The sequence below is a fragment of the Nothoprocta perdicaria genome, unplaced genomic scaffold (assembly GCF_003342845.1).
Source record: "Nothoprocta perdicaria isolate Ctin4 unplaced genomic scaffold, notPer1 scaffold_4, whole genome shotgun sequence".
NCBI classification, from domain to species: domain Eukaryota; kingdom Metazoa; phylum Chordata; class Aves; order Tinamiformes; family Tinamidae; genus Nothoprocta; species Nothoprocta perdicaria.
The window spans coordinates 5,330,739-5,354,841 of NW_020455643.1; the positions used below are offsets into that span (position 1 = coordinate 5,330,739).

Consider the following 24,103-nt stretch of genomic DNA (forward strand, 5'->3'; position numbering starts at 1 on the left):
AAAAAAAAAAAATTAAACTCACCATTACATTTTGAAGGTAGAGAGAAACTTTCTAGTTCCTGAAGTCCTCCTACATTTTGACTAGATATTGAGTGATTACAATTGCACATGTGGAAAATGTAAGAACCTCCTCGTGCAGTAGCAAGCCAAAGAGTTACCAGAAGCACAGTGTGATCAGGACGTGGATGTTGTCTTTTGCTCAACCCAAAATATAGGTAAGCTTGTGAGAAATACCTCTGTAATCACCTAGATAACTGTCAATCCAAAGTACCAACAAATCATATATGACCATATAATTAAAAATAATGATGTGCTATATTACAGAGTTTTCTCAATAAACTTTGCATAAGGAATTTGATTCATTATTTATTTACGTCAGTGTTTGATTGCCCACCAAAGCATTCTTTTTCTGAATTTTTTTAGTACATAGCGACTTTTCTACATGCTCTATATCTACTTTGGCGTAGTTCTGGGAAGAAGGACAAAGGTAAAAGGAACCATAAAATCTCCCACGTGGCAGTTCCCAACAGCTCTCAGGAAGTGATTTACAGTACCAAAGTAAATATTTTTCATTCCTTCCACAGTATTATTTGTGTTCAGTCAGTTCCAGTGTGAGCTACAACAGCTTGTCTGCTATGATGTATGCGTGTTGTGAAACCATAGTGGGCAAGCACGCAGCAACGTTTAAATATGGTCAAGAATGAAGTGGAGCCTAATACAAATGTGTTAGTTTTTAATGTATAGAGTCAGTGCTACAGGCAAACCTAATAYAAACAATATGTTTGAACACAGAATTAAACAAGTATTAAGAATATTGGAGGAAAGAAAAAAAAATTCAAGGTTTGATCAGACCTACCTCTTTAAAACCCATGAGAACGGAAGATTGAGTTATTGATACCAGATGGCACACATTATTCCAGCTACTGCAGTAGYCATTGTTCCACCTACAGCAATGAACTCTAATTTTTAGAAGGAGGAAGGACTGCTACCTATGGTAGCCTATATTATGTTAACATTATTCACGTTAGTTCTAAATGCTAAAAGATATACATTATTTATTTGTTAAATTATATATATGATTTTTCAATAATAATTAGCAAAATATTTTGAAATCAGTACTTTTCACAGCTCATCTTCTACTTTGAATTTGACTCATAGAATATTGTAGAAAAATAAAATAAAAACACACAGTATTCTTTTTTCTTCTTCTTCTTCCAGATGCGAATAGCAACAATGTAAAGTATGATACTTAACCAGTAGTCCCTGAGCCACTGTCTTCCTTGCCATAGTCTGTGCAGTCGGCTTTTCGTTGGTGTTTTCAAAAGTTACTTATTTTTTTTTTTTAGAGAGAGATGAAACAAAGTTCATCTTTGTTTCTTTGGCAATTTGTCATGAGTAAAGAATAAGTACGTTAAGTGTCAGGTGATGTGCTGTTCCATTGAGTGGAAATATAGTCATGCATATCTTGCATTAGAAACTGAGCAGTCATACAAAGATTAATCAAGCTGGCACATCAACCCATTGTATCACACTGATCCTCTGCTAAAAACAGCTGGTATTTTGCTAGCAGTACATTGCCAGAAATGGGACATGATTCTGTATTGCAGTGTCAGAGATGCGTTTGTTAACTGAAGCAATCCTTGGTGTCAGCAGAATTGATGTTGGGTATAAATACATTTTCTGACAAATCTCAAGCCTACCAAGAATGAATGCCATTGCAATCTAGCAGATGTGCTCTGCACTTGGGAAACTTTTTCAGGATGTTGCTTGAGATATGATGGTCATTACTGATGTGTCACTTTGGGTGTGATGTTGAGCAAAGTCTATTGAAACTCAATTTATTTCATCAGTTAGCCCACAACTTACTCTACAGAGTATGTTAATATTCACTCCAGAATTTCAAAGATGAGTGTGTAATTGCTGAAAGTCTTCAAAATTATATTATAATCTTTCTCTAGATATTTAATTGTTTAAGTGTGCCTAGAACAGGTCTGCATCACTGGGTGTGGATAGTCCAACACTTCTACCTGGGGAAACGGAAAGAACATATTTGTGGCCTCATAGTTCTTCCATGCCTCTTCCACCATGACTTTCCTTTGTAATCTTGGGCAAATCACTTCCCCTTCTGGGGATTTATTTCCCTGCTTTTATGACATGGGTATTTCCACTAGCTTACTATATAGGGTGAGGATAAAAGCACAATATATCGTAAACCATTCTGCTGCCAGCATCATTCAGGACCACATATAAATGTTGTAGAAAGGAAGAACAATAATAAACCATTTATAGTTTGTTTCCCCAACCCTAAAAGAAGCAAACTACTGAAATCTAGGGACCAGAGGAGACAGTGGGACTCGGGCCTGCTTAAAAAGACCTATAGAAACCTGTTTGATTGAGAAGAAGGAGAGATGGCAAACTTTGTGTAAGGAGCAGCACGAGAATAGGGAATCCTCTAACTGGCTGCCACAGGCTTTTTGAAAATTATCTTTTTGACATTTATGTCACTGCACCAGCATTTGCAGAACTCCACTCTCCTTTTCTAGGCTAGTGAGAACATGCGATTCACGCTGTTTTAGTAAACTCTTCCAATGTCATTTCAACTTCCAACTTTAATTTCTTTTCCTACATGCTGGTTCCTTTGCTTCCTGAGAACAGCTGGGAACATGYTTTGTTATCTCTCTAACACCTGGTCTGTGGTGGGATTTTGGGTCATTTACATAGTAATTTACCAGCAGTAGTCACCTGTTGATACCTACTGTCTGCAATCCTTATTTTCAGATGGTGGTCTAGATGGCTCATACCTGCTTCATTCACCTGAAGAGTGTACATGAATGAAGATTAGTGGCATAGTTCTGGCTTTAGTTGGTTACCATAGATAATAATATTTCTTGACCTGTGAAAATGAGTCTTTCCCCATAAATAAAGCAGATACAGTTGTACTGACTGTGGATAAACTGTTGTTTTTTGTTGACAAGCTTTGCATACATAACATGATCSTTTGAGGGCTCAGTGTAGCTTTTTATGTAGTAGTAGGTTGTTTTCATTTTTTTRATAGGAGTAAGTGCAGGAAAGTAGAGTCCTAAAAAATGAACCTTAATTATACCAAATTGTCCTAGTGAGAATGAAGGTATCAAAGGGTCTACAGGGTTTAATTCATGCGGCATCTGTTTGGGGCAGAAAAAAAAAGCACCTTTAGAACCTGTAGTATTTGGTAAACTGCTAAAAATAGATTGGCATCTTTTTACTTAAAATGTGAACATTGTGCTTATTCGTCCTCTTTTTATAAGATGCATTGGACTGGAATGCTCATAAATRGAGGAATACATTATTGATGGATATGAGCAAGCCATTCTTTGCTGTGGATTTTTTGCTTTGTTTTTTAAGTGCTAGGCGTTCTGAGGATTATTCTGTTATACATGACTATTTTGTACAAATTCAGTATATGCTCTGGGCTGAGAATTTGTTCCCGGTGACCTCTGACTCCTGCTCCTTCTCTTATTATCAGAGTTTGGCTGCAAGTGGGTGTTGGAAACTTCAAGACACCTAATGTCATCCAAATGTACATAACCCAAGAATACTGCTCTCCTCATAAAAGAAACCTCCTACTCAAAAAGCTGTATAATTGGATGGCATCAATGTATTGCTTTATAATTGTAGAGTAGCTTTCCTCAAAAAAGAAAGTGTAAGGCTTTAAAGCACTTAATGGAGCTATGATATAATTTATATATGGAGCTATGATATAATTTAAGTTTTGTTGCCTCTTTTTTTTCTTCACTTTAGTATTTATCAGGTTTCTGTATTCTTATGGTGAAAAAAAAAACAAAACTAGGTATAGTAGGTGAGTCTGTTGTAAGTGTGATCTTGCTGAGAAGCTCACTTTGAAGGCCTGGCTTCCTACTGCGGACAGAATATATGGGGAGTAAATGCAAATTTAGCGTCTTCAACCATTTACCTCAGGTGGGCACTGATTTTCTRTCAGTATTTTTTGTTGCCACAATTTCTAAATGTAGAGCAGTCTCAGTTGTGTGACATATGTGTGCACATGTTTTTTTTCCAAAGATTTTCAGAATATTACTTCAGCTTGGTATCTCTCGTACTTATCTGAAACATCAATTATTCCTTGCTATCCATTAAGTATTACTTTAGCCACTTTGTTGATGCTGTATATTTGATGCAGGATCTATGAATGCACTTACTACTGTCATGTTTTTACATAGCCTAAAAGATTAAGGACATGGAATCATATCCTTGCTTGATTTGAACTGGCAAATTTTCTTGACTGCACTAAGATTACTAAATTTGGAATAGCAGTGAGCCTGATCTGTCAATAAAGGTGTAGGTGAGTATTTTCAGGTGATATAGCAGTAACAGATGAGATACTCATGGTAGAGTGGAATGAAAGGGTGCAGCATCTTACAGTTTAGTTGAGGGTGTAGGAAGAAATTTTTCAAAGATTTCAGTAATCATAATATAGTGAAGTGAGAAAGAAAAAAAAAAAAAGTTGTCTTTTAACAACTGAATAAACAGTTGAGGTCACTACAGGAGTTAGAGCAGCCCTTTTTTGTATTGAGACTGTATCCCTGATGAAACTTTGGTTAGTGAAGCCTGAAGATCARCACGTTGGTAGTGTGTTTCTCTGTGTGTCCACATGTGTTTCACACTTAGACCTTTAAAGAAAAGCATTTGAGGTTTGCTTTTGTAGTATCGGGGGCTAAGTGAAGAAAGAAACTCCGAGCTTGAGTCCCACCATATTTGTTCTTCTGGTACTCCAGYGGCCTACATTAGCTTAATCAGTAATTTTTCACACGCGACATCTAATCTATGAGTATAAATTACTTTTTGCTCTTATTATGCCTTAATTGAAGTGCAACAATGTGAAATTGCAATAGATGGAGCTGCAGTGATTCTAGCCTCAATTAATTTGGATGAATTTGAAGCTTTTCTCCTTCCCCTTCATTGACCTGAGGACTTTTTTTTGACAATGTCTTGTATTTATTTAAATATAAGAAAATGTAAGAGGTTATGCATGTGACCAGGTGCTTTATAAGAATGTTCCAAAGAAAAATACAGGAGCTGTATATATCATTTGTATGTTAATACATTTTTTTTTTTTTTATGTTCTGCTGTTTTATTTAAGAGACATTCAGACCCTGGTGGCTGAATCCCTTAGGAYTGCACTGTAGAAGAATAGTTTAATAGTAATCATCTTTTTGTAAATGGCTGTTACCATCTCTGTAACAGTGACCTTCATTACTTTCTTGACTTTTCTTCATCTTCTTGCCTCTAACTCACAAGATGTAGGCTGCAGTGCAGTGTAAAACCATTGTGAATGAAAATCATTGTGAAGCATCTTGCCCAGTGGAACGGGAAAATCAGACGCATCAGAAGCCAAAAAAATAAATAAATAAATAAATAAAAAATTGCTAGGATAGAATACTAGGATAGGCTTAACAATTTTGACTACCACAATATATTAAGATATTCAATAGAAAATCAGATGTGATGCCTCTACCTACGCGTATATGTCTTACAAATGTTTCTGGTRTTCAGCTGATAGCAGTGAAGAATCTAGCTAACATAAGTCCAGGTGTGAAGATGGTTGTTTCCAACGTATTTTGGTTACAGATCTCTCAGGTTTTCCTTTGGAATACAGACAGRCATAAAGCAAATTTGCATTTGCTAGTGATAGGTTTGCTCAGTGATCTTTGGCCGCTTAGAAGTAGTCCCAGATGTTTGCTGGTCCACAGATACAAGCTGAAAACTCCATGTGTTTCTTAGCTTCCTTTTTAATGGACAAGTTTCTTTTTCTGGATAAGAACAGATTCAGCAACTCTGCATTTGTAAAGACAAATAGCACCTGTTCTGTGATATATAACAATGTGATATAACTATGGGATGAGGTGTGTGGTGTGCGTCAACGTGACTCACATTTCTTTACAATTCAGACTGAAATTGAAGGAGGCTTTTTCTGTTTGCCTTTTTTTTTTTTTTTTCTCAGAAGCTATTCTTAATTGTGGGCAAAGATAGTCCTAAATGCACACTAATGCAGTGTCTTCAGCAAGACAAATATGCCATTACCTGTTTAAAGGAGCAGAGCAGAATGAGCATACATCAAAGAGCAGAGTGAACAYGTGTGTGACATGAGTGACAAAAATGGTCCAACTCCAAGAATACTACTGATATTGATTAGAAGAGATTAAATTTTGGGGGTGGGAGAAGGGGARAGAGAGAGAAGTAGAGAGAGAGAAAGAGGAGGGAGTGGGAGGGCGAAAAGGAGAGAGAGAGAAAGGAAATACGAAGGTTTTATTTCTTGCACTTTCTCAAAACTTAATTAAATGACCAATACGTTTTTGCAGAGAGTTGGCCTGCAACGTTCAGATTACACAAGTTAGATCTCGGTTATTTAACTCTCATATATTGCTTAACTCRCACATTAAAAACCCAGAAGGCATTTTCTGGTGATCAGGTATGACTTCCACCTGTATCATACTTAGAYTTGCCTGAATTAAATCTTACAGGAACAGTGTCACACTTTTATAAGACTTCCTTTTCTAATTTGAAAATATCGGTGATGGCATACTGAATGTAGCCCAGGTAAATTGGTTCAGTGACTATTTTGAAATAAGGAAATTTGAGTTCAGAGTAAATTAACACCTTAATTTCTATGTTCKGATTAAAAGATTGCACTTTGAAATAGCTGTTAGGCTTCTAACTAGTGATTTTCATATACAGTTTTCTTGAAGATTTCTGACTTTCAGCAGCTCATAGAATATAGGTTAACATTGATTGGACCCTCATTGCAAAGCTCAACACAGTGAAGACATCAAAAAATGAAGGAAAAAAAAAAAAAAAAAAAGGACCATGAGGAGGACCAAAGGTCAAACTCAATGCATATCATAAAAAGTTATTTATTTCTGAAATAGGAATTCTCCCTTGTAGTGATATTAAACCCATCCTTTCTGCCTTCTGACCATACRTATCCATACATATTTCAAATTTTGAAAAAGAGTACTATTCATGAAAAATGTATAATAGTACATTTATCATTATTAAACAAAGATGATTTCAAGGCCTAAGCTGGAAAAAAMCCCTGTATATTTAGACTGGTGTGTCTTAATAGTTTGCTTATGGTTATGCTTCTGAAAATGGAAACTGTGAAAGGCCGCAGTAGAGGACAGACATTGATGCAATGTGTTGTGGGCTATGAGCTACTTGATATTGCTGTACCTGAAACAAGTTGGAGTGGACAAACTCGCTCTATCCTAAGAGGAGACTCCCCCTCTTGGGGCATTGCTTTCTTCTGATGCGTGGGAAGGAGTCAGATAACGGTGTTGAGCTGAGGCTAGAGGTGTTTCAGGTTGTATCTTCACATCCTGTGAACATGTCCAGATTTCATTGTTTGCCAACTCAATAGCAAGTCCCTATTGCTTAGATTTAGGCCAAAAATGAATATTTAAACACTTTCCACACAGTCTTCCACCCCTGCTTGTTATTTGTAGTTTGGTTGAAGCTGTATTTGTCTGCTGGGGTTGAATATATTTGAAAGGATCAGTATATTCATGATTATTGTACATTCCACCTTATTAATAATATTTGGTTTTATCCATGCTATCTTCTAGGGAATATTGATTTTGTTTATATCTTTTTAAAGTTCCCAAAGAAAAAGCCATGCTATTGTTCTATTTAGTGCTACAGTGTTTTCATAAGCCTGTAAAAAATTTATATGCAACTTGAAACTACTTTAAACTAGAAGTTGTGCCACCCTAGAGCATGACTGAGCTGTGTGCTAACAAGTACGAGTTGTACCTTGTGGAAGGCATTAAAGCAGATGTTCTCTGCTGGCAGCAGAATTGCTTATTTTTCTCAAAGATGAAAATATTCATAGGGATCTTATCTTTTTAATAGCAACCACCATCTTTTTTTTCTGTATTTTTCAAAGAAGAAAAGGAGACAATCAAATCAAACATACTCCAGCTGCCCTTTGTGTCCATCTATGTGAAATGTCATTCATCAGTTCTTAGGCTCACCCCGCTTTCTGATATGTGTCAGTACAAATCACTACAAATCCTGTAAAATTAGTTTCTGCAGATGTATTCATAAGATTGGAAAGACCTCCTCTTCTTTTTCAAGACAAGACTTCCCTTTTACAACATATCCAAAAATGAGTATTAAAGATCACTGCCAGTAGACTAACCATGTTGGTTACATAGCTGTTTTACAGTATCTGTGAGATTATTACCACACGCTCATTTGTTTCTTCAGTAAAGATCATCTGTCGGTGGCCAGTGCAGCGCTGGTCTCTTGGGTGGTGGTTCAGGTCAGGCGTCGCTGCACTCGTGGCAGAGGTCTGACACAAGGACAGCTGAAGCCCATTTATCTGCACTGAGGTCAGAATGCCCTGGATGGTAAGAACTGCCTCAAGAGCACAGGATCACTTGGGAAGAACATCTCCCAAGCTGATACCAAATAGTGCAGCCAGAGAAATGGGCCAGCAAGGTCCTTTACAGCCACGTGTTGACCTGCTTCATCATGTGGGGCTTCCCTATGCAGTGACCCCATGTGCAAGCGTGTGCCAATGTATGAATGTTTTGCAACAGGAAATTCCTGTTCCTAATTTGAGAGACTGAGCATATCAGGTACGATATAGAAGAGAGAAGATRGACATTAACATCAGGGAAAATAACCACTGGCCTCATTAAGTTAAAGTTTTAGAAAGCATTCTCAGACTGCCTTCCTTCAGAATTTTTTTGCTCCTCTTTAAGGTGCAAGCTTCACAACCAAGCAGATAATCTGCATTTTGAGGGAAATATCGTCTAGGGAGCATTTCATCCTTTAAAGCGCTGTGATGCGGCCTGTGAAAAAGCCCTTGTGTTTTAGACAAAGTCTGCTCTGGGTTGAGTTGCACCTGGGTGGAGTTGCACCAGCGCRTCTGTGAGAATGGAGCAAACTCCTTTGCCCTGTGTCTCTATGCTGGCAGCTCCCTGTAATGAGGTGGCAAGTGAGAGATGCCAGGACCAAAGAGCTGTAAAGGGCTCGTGTAACTTCCAGTGTTCAGTTTGTTTAGCCTCCCAGTGGAGAAGAAATGCAAGGGGCTGGATCTCCCTTTGCTTCCAGCACCAAGAAAAGGCCACCCTCTCCAGTGGCCCTGGTTAGTTCACTTGTACTGATTCAAAGGATTTGGTGCTCYGGGAGAAGTGTTAACACGTGCACCAGTAAAAATAGCAGTGCTGACTAAGCACACCAGAACTTACACAGCATCGCTCCCTTCTCTCTGTGTTTTCAAAATTTGTAATTTGTAATTTATAAAAATTTGATTAAAAAAAAAATCAAACAATTTATGTGACCAGGCACATACCCTCACTGCTAACTGGAAAGTGAATAGTGCTCAAACAAATATATGCATATAACATATCCCTGTGAACAGACATTTGATAGCAGAATGTATACCAAAAATGCTGTCTATGCAGCWGCAAACATTCTGACTTACTAATTTATCTCCTACACCTAAAATTGAAATAAAATTCCTACATAAATGAAATGTCTCACRTGTCCTTAAGAGCCAGTAAAGAATATGTAATATATGTTGCAGACATCTATGATGGAATATTTTTCTTGGACTGCATAGTTTATAGTCTTCTGTATCTTCTCTAAGGGAATTCCTTGTCCTTTTAATCACCTTACCCTCATCCATTAGTAAAATGTGATATTAATGTTAGTATGTGCTGGTCAGCAAAGCGAGAAGCAGTATCTTCTGCTTTATGAATATCACATATACATTAATGTTCACAGTGCTGCTCCCTGAATAGTACAACTGGACTGGATAGTTGATGTGAATTCGAGAGAGATGTTTAAGATAAAAAATAAATGTGCTCTTAAAATTTAACCGTATTACTTACAATTTGCTTATATTGCTCATACTTCTAACTGAATAGGTTCAGCCTAAAGGGCAAATTTTTTGTAGATGGCAATTAGCATTTATTAATAGAGGATGTCGTAGCTAAATCCTAACTAAGCAACCTGTAGTCCAGAGGGAATACATACCCCATCCCTCAAAATATCTCCTATGCTCTTCCACTGTGCATTACAGTGTTCATACCTTACAATTTTATATTTGCCTTTAGAAAACTAGAAGATGACAATGGACTACCTAGGGATTTGTACCTAGAAATATAGCAAAAATATCATAACMCATGACTAAACAGGTGAGTAATATTAAAATCTTAAGTTACTGCTTGCGCTAACTCAGCCCTTATAAAACCCCTTTAAGCACGTCAGACCAGCTTTATAAAATAACTTGTATTATTTTTTAAAGAAGTTTTTGCTTCTTTTTACTTTCTCGCAGATTTTTTTTTTCCAGTGAGACATTTTGCCCTTATTTTCTTCCAGTTACAAAGGTTATTAAGTTACGAAACACTTAGATGCACAAAATGCATCAGAGGGGAGTTCTGGTTCTCTGTGATATGAAACGGCACGTTTGTATCCACCAGTCTGAGCCTACTTTTTTACTGGGTCATCAAGTTTTGTAATAAATTTTAGGAAGTTGCTGATGTTAAGATGAATTCTGTCCTGGCCTTTCCCTCTGCATTAATTTGAATGTTAAAATTAGGTCAGAGCTTAAAATAATTGAATCTATTAAAATTTTCAAYGAAATGTTTCAACTTCCCCAACTCTGTAGTTTCATCTCCTCTTTGAAACCACTGAAATCATATTGGGGAAAAAAAAACCCAAAAAACCTAAATAACAAGACTAAACTGTTACCCAGGCAGATAAACCCATATAGCATTAAATTTTTTTTAAGATAAACTATAGGACCTGATTGTGATACATTGTGCCTGTATGTCTAACAGTTGTGCTACAGAGAGTTGTTCCAGATGAACTTCATAAATATCTTTCTTAAACTCACCAAGGACTACATTCTCCCTTCCATAATTCTGTTAGAGTCTACTTCTTTGGGAGAAGATAAAAGAATAGATAACCTTTCCATTCAGAGTATAATGTAGCAATTGTGCAGCTGATGATTGGAATATTTCCAGGGAAGGCCTTAATTATGGAAGAAAATTAGCTTAATATGACCTTTTTAGAGAATAATGCAAAAATAAGTTTTTTTGCAAATGTCTTCCTGGAATAACTAAAAAAAAAGGCATAATTTAGCTCCCTTTCTCTGTAAAAGCAGAAGGTGGGAGCATGTGATAGTAGTGTTCTCACAGCCTTGACAAGCCAAGGGTGCTAATAAGACAGCCTTTGTAGGGAGGGATAATGTGTTTTAATAAACCAGCTAACACAGTTGAACAAACAGACAAGCTTTGAGACACACAAGCCCTTTTCAGGAAGAGCAGGCTCACCTCTGTGACTCTAAATTGCTAGCTTAATATCTGGTTATTGTAATGATCGTGCCCTAGAAATGCCGCAGATGCAGAAATAGATTTGATATTTTGTATGGTATCTATATTAATTACATTTGGAAAGCTCCTCTTGGGATGAAGACAAAACATAATGGCACAGGCTCTAATTTATCTAAGTGGTAAATAGCAGTAAGGGTTGTACCCACTTATATTACAGAGGATGTGTGTTGCTGCATTTTAAAGGATTTCTGTATGGGTGTTTAGTGAGATGTGCTCAATACATTGAGGCCTTGCTTACAAAGAAAATGAAACTAAAATAAAAAGTCTCATTTGTTTTGTTGGTTGTAATTGATTTCATGACATCCTGAATGCTTCTGAGCCACGCTGATGATACTGCATGCAAGGAAAAATGCATGAACAGGTGGGGGAATTAACAGGCTTCTTATGGCTCTGAAAAATGAGATAGAAATGTTTCATGTCATGAAAGTCAACATCAATAACCATCCATCTTGTGTGGATGTGGAAGTCGGCCAATGTGGTTCCTGCTGAGGAGGCGTGAGATATTTCTTTTACATCAGAGCTGTTGCTCTGGACACAAGTCATAATTTGTCTAATATAGATAAATGAGGCAAATATTACTAATACTTTTTTTTTTTTTTTTTTTTTTTAAATAAACTGAAAGCTCCCCCTTCTGGTACTTTTCCTGAACTGAATGCAAGTTTCCTAGTGCTTACATTCCCTCTTTTGCACTCTGTTAAAGAGCCTTATCACTAGGAATTCTTTAATACTAGTAATTTAAAATTTCTCAAGATTTCCCATTTTGGACTGAATTTTGAGGCTTGATGTGCTCTTATGTAACATCAGGTGAGTCTCCTGAAGCTTTGCTCACAAACTGCATTTGTCTCTTTTCCAAGCAAAATCTGCTTCCCATTTTGCCACATATTATACAGACTGTTGAAAACAACTTTTTCAGAAAGTGCTAATGTTTTTTACCCCCCTTCAGAGTGCTCACAGTTATAGCCGTGCTATCGATTTTCTCACTAAGTGTTCTGCAACCCTTGTAAGAAATGGGCAGGATCTGTGTGAGCTGCTCCTGCAGCAGGAGCCCGCGAGCYGGGAATGGGGGAGGCAAAGGGTCCCGTGGTGAGGACACGTTAGGGCTTTCTGCTCTTGTCTCAGGGATCTGTGTTTCAAGGAGCCGTTGTCAAATTTTCCTGCAATGCCCTAAAATCSGTGCCGTCACCTGCGTGCTTCATCTCAGGAAGACTGTGGGATGACCAGTGTTGCTGGTGCCATTCCTCCACTCCAGGCAGCTTAAGGCTTGAGAAACTAAAGAGGAAGCTTTCACTAGAGCTGCTGCTGTAGATGCCAAGACGTTCTCTATCAGTGTCTTGAAAAAACTACTGGGTGGAGGGCAGAGTTTTTTACAGACAGAGGACGGAATGGTCCTGTGCGGGAAGGAATGTACACCAGGGCCCTGCTTTCGTCTGGATGGGCACACCAGCCCTTCTGTCTGTGTAGAAGAAAGCAAAAGAGAGGAAAAGAGAGGGGAATAAAATCCTCTTCACTCAAATGTTGCAATCAGTTGCAATAGTAAAATGAGAAAATGAGATTGAGTTAATTATATTTATGACTTCCTCCGTGAGCTCTCTGTGAATGTCTAAGGTCATCRAGATTGTATTTTCTTCTATGGCTGTGTTGATATTTTTCTGTTTTTATGCACTTAAGCAGTAAATGTGGCAGTTTTTAGTTGCAAACTTGCTGTTGTTTCAAAGTCCGGTAGCAGAATAACAATTTACTACAGCTACACGGAGTGAAGCATGCCCATTAGCTTTGGTACATTAGCTCTGGAAGTGGGAGAATTGCTGGCCTGGCACCCGGCGCCGCTGGCCTGTTTCCTCTCCATGGAAACAAAACTCAGGCTTGAACCTATCCAAAGAGAGCTGCTCGCCCTCGATGTGGCACAGCTCAACCAGGTAGGCAGCAAGGCCAATTAGGCTTCCGAGCAGTCGCTCCATCTAAATGTCTCCACGTTGGGCAGAATCCCAGATGTGAGCTTTCCAGCTGACGCTAAATCAGAATAATCAAGTAACAAATGACATATGCATTTTATACACAGGCACAAGCGGACGCATGTACCTAGCTATATATCTTGTTAAATTCTTGCAGTACTTATGTGTATGTGCGTGTGTATTTCATCTTAGAAATATTTCAAAAGCTGTTTTTACTGTCATAATGCAACAGGAGGAGTCCTATGAAAGCATTCGATATTACTGTCTGAAAAAAACCCACCACTTTCTTTTTAGTAGACTGTCTGCGCCAGAGAAAGTTAAATCAATGCAAGTTAAACTAGAAGACCAATTAATATCTAATTAATGTGGARATAATTCTTTGAAGGTTTGCATTTCTGTGCAAAGCATGTACTGAAAAGCAGTCACACTGTTGATTTAGTGAGTGCTAAATGAGTTTCATATGCAAATGGAGGCAGTGGGTTTCTTCATAATGCCCGGATTGTTTAAGCATTTGTTTATTAGGCTGGGAAGATTGGAAATGTCAGCCAGTGGGATCCAAAAGCAAAGCAGTGTCTTTGATCAACAGGGACTTTCTCCAAAGTTTTTTGTCCACCTTTTAGAGTCAGCAGGCTCTAATGACAAGAGTAACAGCAGTAATAAATACCAAGGTACTGCTCGAGTAAAGTGTAAAACGACCGTTCCTGTACCTGATACATTCTGCTGTTTTTCTTCCCAGATCAATAAAAGGGAGCAATTCCTGTACTTCCTCRTTTACCCCTGAGCTCTTATCTTTTTGATGCTAAAGAGTCACTGGAGCAGCTTAAATTGCCTTTATCCTTTTAATGTGGATTCAATTAACTCAGGTTAATAGATACGAGCTGGACTCCTGGGAAAGGAAGAGCTGCTCAGATTGCTCAGCCTCGCACATCCCGTGACATGAGCTGAATTTTGGGCCAGGGGAGACTGCAGCAAAGCCAATTATGGAAAAAAAGGAAGGAAGTGCTGCAAATTAAGGAGTATCTTTCCCAAAACAGCATGTATAGAAAACATGGACTGATTACCCGTGAGGTACATGCAGAGCTCAGGGCTGTATAATGGACTGCATAAAGCACAGGACTGCAAAAACATGTTCTACTAAATCACTTACCAAAACATGTCTAGCGTATCTGTTTGACAAATATTTCCTCTTAAACCTAGTGCAATCAATAYAAAATCTTCGGGAGTTACTAAGTAGTGTCCTGTGCCATACTGGGACAAGTACTTGGTCTGCTATGTTTCTTTATCTTCCCTGCATGAATACATCATGGCTAAAAGAGTGAACACCGAAATATTTATTCTAGGTAGAGAACAAAATTGCAAGTTGCTGCCCAGTGAATTCAGAAAATGATGTAGTTAGGCAACACTTAACTCCATATAGTTTTAGAGTATTAGAAGACTGCCATGTGATTAGTTAGAGGAACACTTGCTAATCCCTTCTCTTTTTTTTTTTTTTAACATCCGCAGGATTTTTGAGCACTGGCGACCAAGCAGCAAAAGGAAACTACGGCCTCCTTGATCTAATTCAAGCTTTGCGATGGACTAGTGAAAATATTGGGTTCTTTGGTGGCGACCCATTACGAATAACTGTTTTTGGATCTGGTGCAGGCGGTTCATGCGTCAATCTCTTGACTTTATCCCATTATTCTGAAGGTAACCGTTGGAGCAATTCAACCAAAGGTATTATGCAGGTTGCAAATTTTGACAATTTTGGTGTCTGCATGCCACCGCCATTAGTACTATGTGATGCTCTGTATATTCTCTTTGTTCCTATGAACTGTTGAGTTCAGCTCAATATTAAGCAAACTTTTTAAAGGCTGTACTAGCTGCCTTCTCCCTCAGCTCTTCTGTGCATGTTTAAATTTTGGGTCACTTTCTTCTTTTTCCTATGGAGCTTTGTAGAAACACTTTATAGCAGACTTCTGAACAGCGTTTGCTCAGTGCACCATTTTTGTCTCTTTTCTTTCCTACCTAAGGGTGTCTTCTTTGGAAAACCAGTCAGTCATGCTCACAGTAGTACATGAGGTCATCTATATTCAGTCAGTCATGAAAGGCATGTTTGGTTTATCATGAGGAGCAGGATATAAAGAAAACCGAATTGACACAGTTTCTCTTTTCAGGCTAACAGCTGAAAAACTTAAAATTATGATCTTGTGTGAAGGGAACAAGTGCCTAGTTCAGAAATCTTTTGTCTGAAACTGCATGGATTTCACTTGCTGTCATCTAATAAAAGAATGGTTGAATGTTTTGCATGCATGATCCAAAATTGTCAAAGCATCCAAGTTGCAAATGGATTTTCTTCTATATGTTTTTACTATTCCTTAACTAACACCTTTTCTCTCTAGTTAAGGCAGACAGCAGGAAATTAAAAACATGCTGTTTGAGGCCCAAGAATATTTTTTTCCTGTGATTTTGGCACCAAAGTTCCACAGAGTTTCTCATTTGCATGACTCTTGCTTATTGATCACATTATTTTCGTCTCACTCTTTTCACACATTATTGTTATCTATTATTGTTCACTTTTACCAAGGACATCACACTGTGTCCTATGCAGAAGATCCTCTACTGATTTCTATTGCTGCATCTACATGGGGAAGCCAAGTGACCAATCATAAATAAATAATTCCACCAACATTATAAGAATTGCATTTCCCCAAAGCTGTGATCAATGGAAAGATTTTCATGGAATGTCAGCTTGTTTAGATGAGACTTTTACTATTTTAAATGAGACAAGAATCTAGTTTTTACATAAAAGTTTTAGCAGAAAGTAGTCAGACCATGGTTTAAATTTAAATAGCTGCTTGCTGTTAAGTATGATATATTTATAAACTGGCCTGTAAGAACAAGCTGCGAGCATGATGTTCATTACACTATGTAATCTGAGAATCACACCGCACAACTGGTGTGTCCTCAAAACTCACAGGAATTTTGTCACACAGGATTTAGCTTAGGGATGCACCATCAGACCTGGTTTCTCCTCCCTTATCTCTTGCTTGATCTTGAGCCTATTGACATAACCTGACCTGAGTGGGACATGCAGTCTATGAACAGTCATGTGTTGCCTCTTCACAGGATGCTCAAGTTTTTCTATTGTAACATGTCTATAGTTCTGTCAAAAGCCACATTTCTTTTGATTATTGATAAAATAATTTGCCCACATAGTGGTTCAAAAGATCTGGAGGGCTTTGAAAGGAGTGAGTTTCCAACTATGTGTCCTTAAGATCTAGTTGTAAAAGTTACTATTTCATGCTTTCTTTTATGAAAAAAAGTAAAACCACATTTCATTTGATTTATATTAAAAAATAAACAGCAGGCTGCACATGCTTTTATGCTGGGAGTCATTTGACACATGAYTTAAGAAAGAAAATAAGATAAAAATTGGTCAGCTCCAAATAAGAAATGTTGTTTCAAATTTTCCACTGTGTTGAAATACCTTAACATTTTCGCAAAATAAAGTGGAGTCAAATTATTAAGCAGTCTCTTTGGTAAGCTGTAATATCAGGTGCTCTCTTTGCTTCCCTCATTTTCCATTGCAACTCTTGGTAGCGGAGAGGAGGCATTGAGGCTGCTGCAGGCTGTGCTGTTGTGCTTCAGGTGCTGTTCAGAGCTTGCCATCTGCAAGTGGGCAGAGCAGCACTTGTCTTTAAAAAGTGCTCTGAAAATGTGGATGAATAAGTTCAAATGATTATTATTCACTTTGGTGAGACTCGGAGTAGGAGCCACAAAGTCGTATGGCCCCACTGAGCATTTAAATCTTTATATCAGTCTGGAGCTTGTAAGCTGTAATAATCATATATATTATCACATAAATATGTAGTTCCTCCTCCTGTAAGATACCAATTTCTGCTAGGAATTATGTGACAAAATGAAAACAATTTTTCATACTCTTGCTCATTTTTTAGCAAATGGTTTGAGAGGAGAGATATTTTCTTGAGTGTTCTTCAAGAGAGGGAATAATGTTTTGGTTCATTTGCTAAAATAACTTTATGGCCTGTGGACTTGGCCACTTTTAATTTAATCCAGCATTTAATATTTATGTAGCACTTAGCAAACCATAGTGTTTGTATCAGCATTTTCCTAATCTGCAGCTCACTCTTTCTACCCATATTCAGAATAATTTAATAAAGCAATAAAAACAGATTTACACAACATGCATAAAAAAGCATAAAAAAGAAACATTATGAAATATTATGATATAGAGCTGTGTGAAAATTCACTTTTTCTTCTCGTTTTCTTACATTTATTACATAGATCCTCTATGGTAATTCCACTGACTTTGGACTGTTAAAAATCTGACCTTGCAGATGTGCACACAGTTTCTGAATGCTCTGTATTGCAAATTCTTTCTTAGTTTTTACTTATAGGTTGCAAGGAAGTAATATCTTAGATATGGTTCCTCTCATACGTTTGGGGAGAGGCTTGAGTTCACATATTTCATTTCCCACACCTCTGTGATTTGGGGATTTGTCCCTCGTACAGTCTATAATGATTTAAAAGTTGTTTTTAAAGAAGTTTTAGTTACTTGTAACTAACATTGGAGTATGCAGAGGGTGCTGCTGCTGTAGAAACTATCAAGGCACCTCTCTGACATGGTTTAGAGACTGTGGAAGATTTTTGATTTATAGTAATATATTATTAAGCAAGCTAAAGAACATGTTTTGCTTTACAAGAATCAACTGGTTAGGTAAAGTGAGCACCTTAACCCCTTTCCTTTGGTGGGAGTTGGCAGCTGTTCATCAAGCCCTGGATCAAAGGTACAAAGACACATCCTTAGCAAAACCGAGTAGGTGGGACCAGATCTTACTTCCAGTTCTTGAATAGTTGCACTAAAGTCAATCGCATTACTCCAGTTATCCATCAGCATATGTAAAATCAGATTTTGACTCATATCTCTGCATACAACCTACCTATTTGTGCTGCCAACAGTAAGCTACAAGAGGTACAGTCTGGTGCAAAATATTTTCTAGAGATTAGTGCAAAATATGCACGAGTGAAACGAACAGAATCACTTCCACGAAATGCAAAGAAAAAAATGAGAAAGTTCACAAGTGCTTAAATATACTTTAAATATACTTTTTTTTTAACTTAGTTTCTGTTGGACTGACATTAGAGATCAGAGTTGTAGGAGAGTGATTTTTCTCCTTTTTGCTGCACAAGGTTTAGATTCAAATTCCCTTTTGGAGCTGGAACTTTTTCTCATCAGAAATAGTGGAAAACAGCAAAGAACACCCAACACAGAAGAAAGCACAAGAAATATGAGGATTGGGTGGAGACTTGATTGCGTTAAATTCATTAGGCAAAAAGTGGTTGACTACAAGGTAGCGAGGCTTCCACTCCTAAAGTGCTGAAGCGTACTTGCAAAAGGGCAAGGAAAAGTCAATTTATATAAATTTTGTTGTTTCTGTGAGTGGAGTTCCTGGTCCAGAGTGCCAGTTAAACTAGCATAAATTCAAATTAATTGCACAGAGATTTGTGACAGGTTTATGTGCACAGCCAGATCACAGTCTATCTCCTAGATGAATACCTGAGCATGCCTTTAAATCTCTGAATAACAAGGCTAAACAGCCAATGTGATTTTTTTTWAATATGTGAACACTGTAAACCATTATTAAAAAGTAAACCTCTGAGGCTGTTGACTTGTAAAAAGAAACTCCTTATAAATTTAATAACTCCCTCATACTGTTTCAGCCAGAACATGAACTTTACTGTAATACAGAAACACCATACCTCTCAAGCCAAGTCTAATCCCAAACAAAACGGAGAAAAGCAGTATATCCTAGTTTAAAACAAAGTCGTATATATGCATGCTGCTGATGGCTTGAACAATATAAAAAAAATCAGAGATATGGTGGCTTTTCCTCCTATTTATAAATTACTTTTATTGGTAGGTTTTTTTTTTTTTTAAACTAATAGTATTATCCTACATGAGATGATACCACTGCTTTTTCTCCTCGAGTTCATTCTGAAAGTCTGATCCTCAGCTRGGCTTTACAGGGATAGACTCATTTGCTTCAATTTCTGCACATACCACATTTCTTTTGTATACATTATCYGTAGATACAATGACAGGTATCACCATCTTGTATATTTATCTATTACTAAGAGGTTTTTTTTTTTCAAGTATATCTTTTGTTAAAATTTTTCTATTGTTTCAAAAAATTCTTTGAATCTTTTACCTACGTAGCTCTTCAAGGGTGTTTCAGTAGTTTTAAAATATTTCTCCCCACAGGACTCTTTCAAAGAGCAATAGCTCAAAGTGGAACAGCTCTCTCCAGCTGGGCAGTTAGTTTTCAACCTGCAAAATATGCCAGGATGTTGGCTACAAAAGTTGGTTGCAACATGTCAGACACTGTAGAGTTGGTGGAATGTCTACAGAAGAAGCCTTATAGAGAACTTGTTGACCAGGACATTCAACCAGCAAGATACCATATAGCCTTTGGACCGGTAATCGATGGTGACGTGATACCAGACGATCCTCAGATATTGATGGAACAAGGAGAATTTCTCAATTATGACATAATGTTGGGAGTTAACCAAGGGGAAGGATTAAAATTTGTTGAAAATATTGTGGATAGCGAAGATGGCATATCGGCTAGTGATTTTGACTTTGCGGTTTCTAACTTTGTTGATAACTTGTACGGATACCCCGAAGGAAAAGATATATTGAGAGAAACTATTAAATTTATGTACACGGACTGGGCAGATCGACACAATCCTGAGACCAGAAGGAAAACATTGCTGGCTTTGTTTACTGATCACCAATGGGTTGCACCAGCAGTGGCTACAGCAGACCTTCACTCAAATTTTGGATCGCCTACATATTTCTATGCCTTCTACCACCACTGCCAGACAGATCAGGTACCTGCATGGGCAGATGCAGCTCATGGAGATGAGGTTCCTTATGTGCTAGGAATTCCCATGATTGGGCCCACTGAATTATTTCCTTGTAATTTCTCCAAAAATGATGTCATGCTAAGTGCAGTGGTGATGACATATTGGACAAACTTTGCAAAAACCGGGTGAGTATCAGGAAAAGAGTAAGCTTGCATACCAGCTGGGTATGACCTGRCTGTGAAGTCCTTTCCCTTGTTTTCTCCCTTGGGAATACTTCTGTACTTGCATGCACAAGAACTTGGCTAGACATTTATGTTCATTATAATGTCCCTCAACTCACTTGCACATTCTGTTGAAAAGAAGGAAAAAAATATCTTTGTGATCATTCTTCATCAAGTGCGAAACTGAGTATCTAGCATTTGTGTCATTACAAATGCTTGCCTTGATAATTAACTGCTCCAGGACTGATGATGTTTTGATCCTGAAAGATAGGAAATGACACAAATATTGCATCAAACATAATCTAGATTATTTTGATCACGTGTTCATGAGACTTATGACTAAARTATGTGATTCAGAACATGAGAAGTATCAATGTTTTCAGAAAAGATAATTCAAAATGGGATTTTAGTGGGAGTTCAAAACAATTGTCTACCTTCAGCCCGGGCTGTGTTCTAAGCCATTATGTATTTTACTGAGTTGTGCACTGCTGTGGTCTTTCACATCCAGAAGATCACAGATACTGCATGCAAACTGAGTGCTGAGCTTTAAGCCACTAAAAAAGGAAAAATGCTTAATGGCCTCTCACACTGGTCTCTCAGAGACATTTGTCGAAATCACCACAACCCCGGCAATCTGTCCTTAGCAGCAAAGGGTTTCAGTGTGAGAAATACTGCCATTTGGGGAAGTAGGGAGATTGCTGAAGTCAAAGTGGTGTATAATGTTGTTTCTAGGCAATTTTATGAAGGCCTCTAATTTTAGGAATCTGCCTCTTTCACAGGCAGATTGAAACGTTGTGTGAAATGTTGATTTTATAATTCCTTTGAAATCTTGTGTAACATTTCAGATTTTCTTTTCCTTAGTGACCCAAATCAACCAGTGCCACAAGATACGAAATTCATTCATACAAAACCAAATCGGTTTGAAGAAGTAGCATGGACCAGATATTCTCAGAAAGACCAACTCTATCTTCACATTGGATTAAAACCACGCGTGAAAGAACATTATAGGGCCAATAAAGTGAACCTTTGGTTGGAACTGGTACCTCATCTGCACAATCTTAACGACATTTCACAGTATACCTCTACCACAACTAAAGTGCCATCAACTGATAATACTTTCAGACCAACAAGGAAAAATTCTGTTTCTGTTACATCMGCCTTTCCTACAGCCAAACAAGATGATCCCAAGCAACAGCCAAGCCCATTTTCAGTGGATCAAAGGGACTATTCAACAGAATTGAGTGTTACCATCGCAGTCGGTGCATCTTTGCTGTTCCTGAACATTTTGGCCTTTGCAGCGCTGTACTACAAAAAAGACAAGCGGAGACACGACGTTCACAGGAGATGTAGCCCACAACGTACTACTACCAATGATCTTACCCATGCACAAGAAGAGGAGATAATGTCCCTCCAAATGAAGCACACTGACTTGGATCATGAATGTGAGTCCATCCATCCACATGAGGTGGTTCTTAGGACCGCCTGCCCCCCAGACTACACGCTAGCTATGAGAAGGTCTCCTGATGATATTCCCTTAATGACACCCAACACCATCACAATGATTCCCAACACTATACCAGGGATTCAGCCCCTACACACATTCAATACATTTACTGGAGGACAGAACAATACTCTGCCCCATCCTCATCCCCACCCCCATTCACACTCAACAACCAGGGTATAGCCAGACAAGACGAAACAAACTTTATTTTTTGATGGATTACAGTAGGTGATATTACTGAAGATTACTTGGCTTTCAACCTACAAGACTCTTACTATTTAAATATGGAGGAATATTATGTGAATATACATATCAAGAACTTCTGGGGTTTTGAAAAACAATGAATTGTACATATATCAAATGAACTTAAGAAACAAGCAAACAAAATGAACAGGAAAAAAAAAAAAACAACAACTGTTTGCAATTGCTTGAAGCAGTTGTCCTGAATGATACTTTTTCATTCACATTCAAGTATTAATTTTTTGAAGATTTAAGTTACTTAATGGAGTTAGGCATGTGCAACACAAACAGGAAAGAACTATGACTGAAATTTAAAATACCTATAAATATGCACAAGGGACACACTAATGGAATGTCAGATAATTTTCACCAGTTTTTATTTGGACCTGTTTTATTGTGTAGACCATATTTACATATTTGACTAAGTACACAAAGCACCAATGCTGTTAAGGCCTTAGAAAGGGGCTCATGCTGAAATCTGCCAGTCAGACAAAGAAGTTTTACAGCCTGGCAGGTACAACGTTATCACATAAGTGCTGTCAGTATAAAAGTTGTGGGAATAAAGGAAACTGGATATTTTTAGCACGATGTGCATGATAATTTATATGCTTGGTGGCTGTGCTGCTGATTAAGCCGTAATTAAAATTCTTCTCATCCCATTGGAGTTTTTAATAGAAGCTTTCTCCATCAATTGGCACAACCTAAAGAAGATTTTTAAAGGGGCAAAAGTAATTACAGTAAAATATTTCACAGTAGCTTCAGTAATAAAAGGAATTGCAACAGTTCTTAAAGGTATTTGATGGTATTGGAGKTATACAGTGGTGAACACTTGCTGATATGAATCCCAGAAAAGAATTCCGTATTGTTCATGTTCTTTTTTTTTTCCATCTAAATAGTTTCTAACTTTAACATAACTGTAACTTTAATGGAATCTCCTCTGATGAAGTATTTATAATTTGCTGTTACAGTAGATTCAGCTGAAATTTGGTAAGATAAAGTGTGTCCAAAGATTCAATTGCAATGATATTTTGCAATATCCAGATGCCCCAATATTACCACTCTGATTGCAGCTCTCGGTTTATCATTTAAACTCATGTTGCATGTGACAAAGTTTACTTATAATACTTTAATATGAAGTTAGTTCCCTTTTTGCTATACGTTAGCTTTGCCATTCAAATGAATTCGCTAGACAAGATGGCAACAGTGTAGATCAAGAGGGTACGTAAGGATGGGAGGAGAGCCAACAACTGGAAATTTCAAAATCTGAATACAACATGTGTTTGTGTGATTTTAAATAAATGTTCTAAAATCACAAGAAATTTTTCATTCCCCTATTGCTTTCCAGAAATTATATATGATGGTCCTTTCAAAATGTTTGTATATGTAATCAGATATACATTTATATAAAAGAGATAATTGAGATGGACTTAAGAGCACATCCCTGATAAATACTTTCTCTCTTACCTGTACTATATTTCTATTAGACTAAAGTTATGTGATTTTTTTTTACCTTTTTTCAAATTACTAGCAATTTTGATAGTTTGTAAGATAATGCGAAGAACTTTCTCTGACAAACTAACTGCAGTAACAGAAACATTTCTTTTCAGTTACTCTTTTTCAAGAATGAAAGCTTATTACACACAAAAATTGTATACTACTTGATGGAAATTTACTTTGTACTTCTTGGCCATATTACTGGTCACTGAGTGAAATAAAGATAATCTGGATAACGAATATTATTCCAATGCTAAGAGACCTGATCTTTGCTCATTAAAGAGCTAAAATGTTTATTGCTGTTTTGTCATTTTTTAATGAAGTAATGGTAACTGTCTCAAATAAAGAGTAATATCTTAAGACCAGTCTGGTTTTTGAAGACATGAACATGCCTTCTACAAATAAAACAACTGCATATTCATA

General features: G+C 37.4%; 1 protein-coding gene across 7 annotated transcripts in view; it reads left to right on the plus strand.

The window, feature by feature from the left end:
• The window catches only part of NLGN1 (neuroligin 1), a 349,667-nt gene extending 325,716 nt beyond the window's left edge, over window positions 1-23,951 (plus strand). For 5 of the 7 annotated variants that reach the window (XM_026045177.1, XM_026045176.1, XM_026045174.1 and 2 more), the window contains 3 exons: window positions 14,858-15,070; window positions 19,620-20,409; window positions 21,307-23,951. In XM_026045177.1, coding sequence (XP_025900962.1) covers window positions 14,858-15,070; window positions 19,620-20,409; window positions 21,307-22,129 — 1,826 coding nt within the window. In that variant the 3' untranslated portion in view covers window positions 22,130-23,951. The remainder of the gene's footprint in view (window positions 1-14,857; window positions 15,071-19,619; window positions 20,410-21,306) is intronic. The other 2 variants (XM_026045178.1, XM_026045180.1) reach the window with 1 other exon arrangement.
• The last annotated feature ends 152 nt before the right edge of the window (window positions 23,952-24,103 follow it).